The 8,342-nt window shown below is 36.9% G+C and overlaps 1 protein-coding gene across 1 annotated transcript; it reads right to left on the bottom strand.

Annotated features, from left to right (window-relative positions):
• Positions 1-6,527, bottom strand: LOC107492338 (squamosa promoter-binding-like protein 1). Its single transcript, XM_016113344.3, has 11 exons — positions 6,239-6,527; positions 5,232-6,091; positions 4,897-5,078; positions 3,854-4,440; positions 3,220-3,294; positions 3,025-3,132; positions 2,805-2,922; positions 2,419-2,560; positions 2,132-2,276; positions 938-1,573; positions 1-580 (listed from the first exon to the last, which is right to left on the bottom strand). Exons 2-11 carry the CDS (start codon positions 5,816-5,818, stop codon positions 137-139), a joined length of 3,024 nt encoding a protein of 1,007 aa, XP_015968830.1. The 5' UTR covers positions 5,819-6,091; positions 6,239-6,527; the 3' UTR covers positions 1-136.
• Positions 6,528-8,342: the final 1,815 nt, after the last annotated feature.

Genomic DNA, 8,342 nt, shown 5'->3' with positions numbered 1-8,342 from the left:
TGCACATAAATAATAATATATAAATAGCATTATTTGTTTTAGACAATACAAATAACCATTCCTACAGGAAATCTGAGTCATACAGTCTATTACATTACCTATTCAAATTTTATTCAAGTTAATGAAACCTCTCAGCTCAGCTTGTTCCGTACTCCAACGATTCCCACCTGAATGGGCGGAACACGTACAGAACTTCCGGCGAGCTCTTAAACAGAAGCGCGACACAGACACAGACTGCTGCTATAGCCACCATCGACAGCATAGCAGGTCTGTATGCCAGAGACTTGCCTACTACAGCTCTACAAGACAACTTATTATCACATAGTTTGCACTGCTTTTGGGCACTTCTTCCTTCAGCCTTTCCAACAATGTCGAAGCTGGTCGTCTCATTTTGCTTCTGGTTTGTATTGAACCCAGTCAGATTGCTTGGAATGTCAACCACAACATGAGCCCCTCCTTGCCTCTTGTTGATTTTCTTCTGCACCAGGTGAATGTAAGCATAATGGCCTCGTAAACGTGCATAATCCTCGGGGGTCGAGCCTGTGCTATCACGAGCGCTCTTCCATGCTTCGATTCCCACCTGAAAAAAAAATAGAAAAAAATTCCAATTTATCATCACAAGTTGAACAGCAGCAACATAAGTATATTATTCCATTATCCCTAGTTAACAGCTTGATAAATCTGGAAAGCACGGGGATTGGCAAGAACAAGATATTATCTGTGGTACTTTGGTAGATCAAACAATAGAAGCTATGCAGGGTTGTTTGTCTTTTGGTAATGCAGATAGACTACACGAAATCGCAAATAATTTGACTTTAGTTACAAATGCAGGATTTGGAATATGACAGGCCATGAAATGTATGCAAAAAGTGAAATTGAGTGATGATAGAACCTATGAAGTTACATGATTTCCAATTTAACACAGCAGAAGCCTTACCATGCAAGGATCGTTGGTTAACGCATCCAGTACTTCCTCTGAACCATCTTTCCCAGCTGCTATATGGAGTGGTGTCAAACCAGCAGGACCAGCAGCATCGGGTCTAAACAAGAAACTCTGATTCTCTCCGCCAACCAGAGCCATGTCTTCATGTCCTAGTTTGTCAGAAATATTCTCGGGAACATATCTCAAAAGTAGCTCCACCAATTGCCTGCTATTTCTCCTGACAGCTTTATGAAGGAGACCCATCTCTGAAAGTGCAAGATGAAGTGATTGGTGATCTCCTGTGCCCACTGTTCCACTAAGCAGTAGGTTCAGTAGTTTTTTCACTACAGCACACCAATCACGGTCCACAGAGAACTCCATGAGCCACTTGAATCGTTTTAGTGGAAAGAGTTCTACACTAGAGTTCAAGTGAACCATCCGTGATCTCAATTGGCTTCTGTGAAGAAGCCAACCCATTTCATGAATGAAATCCATGGCTTGGTTTTTGGCTTTAATTTTTCCAGTCCCTTCATTATCGGGATCAATATCACTTACTTCTATTAAGGGCTCAAGCACACAGATTTCAGAGCAAACGTCCTCCTCAGCAACAATGAAAGGAAAATAGCTGCTGCTTAGACCCTGATCCTCAATCTGGAATAATTAAGAAATTAGAAATCAGTATGCATGAAATTGTTTTGGAAGTAAATATTAACAAGGAAATAAGTTATAGCTAAATTGCCATTCCACACTGCGCTTAAAAGAGTAAAATATGAATGGAATGCAGCATCAGAAAACATATATCACTTTCCCTAATCATATTAAAGTAAAATCCATTTTAACCACCAACATACTGCCCTTATCACTTTACTTCAACTGCAACTAACACGAGGCAACAACTTCCTCTTAATTTATTCTTCACTAATTCTCTTTACTGTAGTCTCACATTGCCACTATCAATGTTACTTACCAAGAAATCTAAACAGGCTATGACAACTTACTAATAGAAGCAGTACCACTATGATTACAACTAAGATGACCAATAATATATAGCACTTCCCTTCTTACCACCCAAAAAGACAGGATAATGCACAAAATCTGAGAACCGAATGAAAGAAGCTCTGTTCTTTAACTGGTCTTATAAGAATGTAAATAAAGCACTTATTATCTTAAAATACAGAGCTCAATAATTTGTGCGATTGAAAAAAGCACCTCAATAAATCCTCTTCCATTTATCACGGGGACAGAACATGAAAATTGGATACATTGAAGCTCTTCAAGCTCCTTGGAGCCTTGATCCATCGACTCATGAGCATCTTCACAAGATAGATAATTTCCTTCTAAAGCACACAATAACCTGAAAGCATGGGTTTAGGGGTCATATGCCATACCAATAAAAGGTATTCTTATTTCAATCAAACCTAAAGAATCTCTCGAATTGCATTTAATTGTCAACATCTAAAGTTTTTGCATTTCACAAAGCACATGGTAGAGATTACCTTGTGGCCGGGCGATTCAGGTTGATGCCCTTGACAGAAAAATGAGCTGTTTTTGATGCTGGTACAGCAATTGGACTAACACTAAGAATCTTGCCGTAATTGTTGCTTCTGAAAGGTAAGGATGTATCTATGACAACCTGACCTGCAACAGGATACCCAGTAAACTAATATTAATTCCAATGTAGTTAGCCCATGTACACATAATTATAATCATTATAATAATAATAATGACAACAATGTGGACATCAAAAAAAAACTCTTAAGCAATTATTGTACTTCAGTGTGCAAATTAGTAGTTGATGGATTTAATTGAATACTGACATAAAATTTCAACTCTTGTTATCTTGACCCCAGTTAAAATTTACAATAAAAATACGTCAACAAACCATTGAAAACAAATGCTAGCTGATGCTGCACCCGGATATGAACCCATCCAGTCCTCCAAAAATCAACATCTGAGACATCCAGAAGCCTACTCAAGCTGGAAGTCAAATCATAGCAAAGCTGAAAGCAACAACAAAGTGTTGTCAGGTCAAGAGTGGCCCCAGAGAGAAGACATAAGCAACAAAATACACATGCTATTAGTTTTAGAAGGACAGAGCTTACTTCCTCCCACATAGCTTCAGACTGGCGCAGATAAATGGTCAGAACAATACAACCAGGCCGGATATAGCTTTCCATGTCAGTTGGACTGTGGGATAACCAGTCAAGAATCTGAAATTGAAGCCCTTAGCATTATTAAATTTCAAAAGAAAGAAATAATCACAATTGCTCTCAGCTGAGTTAATGAGCTTAAAATACCTGTGCTCTAAGTACAAGAGGGAAATCATTTGGTTCTTTGCCAAAGAGTTTAAAAACAATTCGATCTGTGCGACTCTGAAATGAGGAAACAAACAAATTAGCAGCTAAATAATGACAATCTCCAAATCTTCTAAATTTAGCATAAAAAGGCATCATTCAAACCCAGATAATAAAGGAAAACAATGTTAATATTTTTCCCCCAGTAATTCCCCTTCAGAGAAAGGCATAAGATTGTTGAATCAAATACGGGAAAGACTAAGAACTAGAATGCAACTTCATACATGAAAAGACAGCACTAAGAAGCTAATTGCAATACAAATTTCTGCAAGCTAAACCATGCAGCATCATGTCTGACACCTAAGAAATGTCCAGCATGGACTTTCTCAACCTGCTACTGGCAGCTTAAAATTATTATATGACGCCGTCCAGTTAGATGAAAGCTTTCATATCAAACAGAGACATATCTAATTCCCAGCAAAATGTTTAAGCCATAACTATAAGGATGATCAAAACATGATCTCAATTATAGAGAATTCAGGAGCCTAATCATGCCGATAGTGCTTTCATGTGAATGTAATGACTGTTTACATACGCACAAGTACAATAGCCAGTCAAGAATACTTATGCAGTATACCTGAGCTTCTCCACTAGAACTACTAGGGGACTGAGCAGATGCAGAATCAGAGTTGCCACTTGTTTGAGGTGGACTTGACTGATGAGAGTCATGTTGTGTCCATGGGTATTCAAGAGAGCTAGTACCGAGATTTGCAGAGACAGGCAACTTTTCAATATCTTCTATGCCATCATCTGAGTCGATATATATGTCATTCAAATCAAAATTGTTTATCTTTGTCTGTCCAGCAGTACTGTCTCGGGCTTCTGAGTAAGTTGGAGGACTATTTGAAGCGCTGGGCTTTGTAGAAGACATGATTTGTTGATCAGTAGGCATAATATCATGTGCATGCATCACCTGATGTTGGAGCTCAGCTACAGAAATTGCTTGATGCTGTTGTATTACAGATGGAGAGCCTTGAGATCCATTTGAGAATAAAGTGGAAACCATCTCAGACTTCCCAGATGAGCTCCCTTCTTTCAACAAATTCTCTGGTTGAGCCAAAAGGTTTGACAAGTTCTTACCCCCTTGATCACCATTTTGACTAGCAAGACTCCTAAGCAAGTGAGTCAGCAGATCCTGATCGGTGGTCTGATCTGACCTGTCAGCTTTATTTCAGAAAACAAAATGTCATTATCCACCTCTAAAATACCGCCATCACATCAGAATACCAATTAGACATGATTCTTAGCTATAGGATTAATTACAAATAGACGTGCACAAAAAACACTGGTCAGCCAGGTAATGAAAATGAAGAATATTTTACTCCATTTCTGTCCCTGAGGTACCTACAGGTACTCAACAACGGAAAGCTGAAAACTAATTGTATATAATCGCCAACTAACACCAAAATCCATGGTTAAATTATTTTGCTTGCTCTATTCTAAATTCTAACATGATAGGTCTAATTCCTCTATCTTGAAAACTGAATACTCCTTATCTCAACCACTCTGGCCCTTGAAGCCCAACATTCAGTCCACATGCCATGAGAGTGGCCAGGATAAAAAAATCAAGCAACAAAAACTAGATGCTCTAGACAGAGATGAAATGAAGGAACTACTTACAATGCATGTTTGAAAGTATCTTCAATAAACTTATCAGCAGGTAACTACTTGTCTGATCATCATTTAGTGAAGTTGCATTAGGAACAGCGTCGTTGTTTGTTTTCCTCCTCCGCTTATTGTGGCCTGCCAAACGTCTTCGACAGCTTCTCTTTCCTTCATCAAACTCTTGGAGCATGTGAAACCTGTTTGATGGAGCAAAAGAATGTCATGAAATAGAATTACCGTTTAGGAAAGAATACTTTAAATTTATAAAATTTAAGAGCTTCTGTGAAGAATCAATAATATTCATCTGAATTTCGTTAGACTATCGTGATTATACATAGAATTGAACTTGCCTACTACATTGTTGGCAGAATCGTTGCATTGCATTTCCCACAAGTGCCTTAGTGGCCTTGGAGTGCATCTCACAAACTTTATGGCGCCTGTGATAATCTTTAGCACTGCTGAGATCTGCACCACAATCCTCCACTTGGCAAACAGCCCGATTCGAATTGCCTCCAGCTACTCTGCTCTTCTTCCCGTTCACTCCTTCCCAGCTACCAATTTGGGCACCACCATGCCCGCCAACACCACCACCGAGCTTTAAGCTAAGAGTACCAGATTCCTCATTCAAAGCATCATCCTCCAGCACAACAACCCTCCTCTTCTTATCCCCTTCCTTGTTCCCTCCACGAATCCCGAGATCTACCTCATCAGAACACGAGGATGAGCTATTAGAGTTGGAAGGACCCCCGGCCACAGGGATCCTGGTACCAGCAGGGAAGAATTGCCTGTGTTCAGGCCCAGGATTCAAAGGCCTAGCTATGAATAGATCACCATCCCATTTCCAATCATTCAAATCCCACTCCATGGACCTCTTCCCCACTGAGGACCCACCCATAGCATAGAATTGAAGAGCTTCAGTACCAAATCTAGCTTCCATGAGTCACAATTACGAAAAAACGCAGAACCCCCAATTCAACCCCAGAAACAGAAATAAACTCAAAAACAGCAACACCAGTTCTGAATTAAGTTATAATAGCAGGAAAAGACTAATTAATCAGCTTCAGATCTTCCCCAAAACTCATAAAAGAGTACATCTACAGAAACATGGTTGCAATTAAGCAAAATCCACATAGCTAATAGGGTAGTTGATTTGATGAGTTCAAGTAGCCGCAATTAGTGAGTCTTCCCATGTAAAATTAAAGTAATTGAACTGCAAACCAAAGAGCAAGATTAAATATCTCAGCTATGAGAAATAACCTCTTTCTTCTTCTTCTTCACATTAATAGAAATGGAAGATTAGAAATAAATAAATAAATATATGTACGTAAACAGTGAAAAAAATGAACAACAGAAGAACCTCAAGAGTGAGAGTGAGAGAGAGAGTTGAGAATTGGCGGTAGGAGCGAAGCAGATCGACGGCAGGTGAACGCCGGAAAGAGGGAAGGAATATTGATGATGATGTGATGATGATGATGATGGTGTATGATGGTACCCAATGTGAATGCGGTTTGGTTTGTGTGACAAGGAAATCTTTGGTTATATGATTATGTTAATGGGTATGGGTATGGTATGGTGCTGTATGACAATAATGTATGGTACACATGAAATGATGATAATAGAAACCGAAAATATAGGGAAAAAATAATAATAATGATAATAATTAATAATTAATAACAAAAATAATAAAGAAATGAGAAAATGAAAATAATGTGTTGTGAGTTGTGAGTAAAAGAAGAAGAGTAGGATGGTGGTGGTGGGATTGGGAACAGTATGCCCACCCTCAAAGTGGTGGGCCAAATCCACACACACTGCGTGTCTCTCTCTCCTTCCTTTCCATTGGAGCCTAAATAAAAGATGCTTTTTCGGTTTTTCCTTTCATCACTAATAAATTCATTTTTTATTAATTAATATAATCTCTATGCACCTTTTTCTATATTTAAAAAGGTATTATATGTTGATTGTTAGTATCAATAAATATATATAAGAATTATTGCATGTTATTTTTTCTTTTTGACGTGTTAGGACATTAGTTCGGTAAAACTTTGTGACATTAAGATAGAAGATAGTTTTAAGATGCTAAAATCCATTTCAAGTTTTTAAAACAAATTTGGACTAATTTTAAATTAATTTAATGTTTTGATGATCAAAATAGCACAACTTTTTCAGAGACTAATTTTTTGTTGAGAATTTTAACATGTTATTGGTAATTTAGTATCAATTTTAAACGTAGAATAACTACATAATATTATAATCTAATTGTTTTGGTAATAACTATTTTTTTGGTGTCTATGGTAATAACTAAATATTTTAATATTAACCAATCAATAAAATTGAATTCATCTCAATTAATTTAAAGCGAACGCGGTGGTTGCGCAAGACGGTTCAGGGAACTACAAGACGATTTCTGAGGCCATTGCAGCGGCCACAGGTGGAAGATTTGTGATTTACGTGAAAGCAGGGACTTACAAGGAGAAGATTCGGACAAGTAAGAATGGCATAACGTTGATTGGAGCGGGTAAATATTCGACCGTTATTGTTGGAAGTGAGAGCGTTAAGGGTGGAGCTTCCTTGCCTGACACCGCCACATTCAGTTAGTTATTTTCCTTCATTTTTCTTTTAAAAATGTTTGAAAATCAGTAATTTTTAATAATTTTGACTAATATGTAATCCATTCAAATATTAAATTTGCTCAAATTAAATAAATCAATTTTATTAATTTATATATATAAATTCTAATACATATGAGTATAGATTATATTAACTCATATGTATAAATTTTGATAAATATATATAAATATAAATTATTATTAATTAAATATTAATTAAAAATAATAATATTTATTGATCATGTAACATTGTTTTGATCCACAGTGTAAACTACTATATATGTTCATTTTTATAGTCAGCTTGAATTCCGGTTTGTTACGAAGAAATATTCTTATCAATATGACAACATGAAAGTAATGCATCAAAATTAAAAATATAAAATATAAAATATATGAAATTATGAATGCTCCTAAAATTAAGTATGGCATGCAATGCCAGAGAGTAATAATGAATGATGCTGATTTTTGTCTTGCGTTTGGTTTGGTTTGGCGATGGCTAATGGCAGGGTCCGGTTCGGGGTGAGGTGGGTCAGTTATAAGCCCCTCTTGTTCTCCCCACGTTTCGTTAAGCAAATGTCACATTCTTCACCCTCTCTCTCTTCCCTTCTCCGTTCTTCCTTCACATTTGAGATTTCAGTTTCAGATGACTTATATCCACATGCCTCCATTATGCCAAAGCCAACCACGTGTGATTGTCACCGCTTCAAGGAAAAAAAATACACCCTTTTCACTCACTGTTATTTTCGTTTTAACTTTCGATTAATTAATTTTAAAAAATAATATTAATTACATTTTTTATGACGATAGATAATAAAATTATTATGTCTTTTTATCAATTTATTAATATTTATATAT

This window comes from Arachis duranensis, chromosome 6 (genome assembly GCF_000817695.3).
Source record: "Arachis duranensis cultivar V14167 chromosome 6, aradu.V14167.gnm2.J7QH, whole genome shotgun sequence".
Lineage (NCBI taxonomy): Eukaryota > Viridiplantae > Streptophyta > Magnoliopsida > Fabales > Fabaceae > Arachis > Arachis duranensis.
This window is presented reverse-complemented; position numbering and strand designations above follow the sequence as displayed.

What these genes read in the sequence shown, in the direction of transcription:
- LOC107492338 (XM_016113344.3), bottom strand. Translation starts at nt 5,818, where the DNA reads ATGGAAGCTAGATTTGGTACTGAAGCTCTTCAATTCTATGCTATGGGT. An exon ending in CTCTTGTACTTAGAGCACAG is followed by an intron (nt 3,133 to 3,219) that starts GTATTTTAAGCT and finishes CTTCAATTTCAG; the next exon opens with ATTCTTGACTGGTTATCCCA. An exon ending in CTGAAGCTATGTGGGAGGAA is followed by an intron (nt 2,923 to 3,024) that starts GTAAGCTCTGTC and finishes TGTTGCTTTCAG; the next exon opens with CTTTGCTATGATTTGACTTC.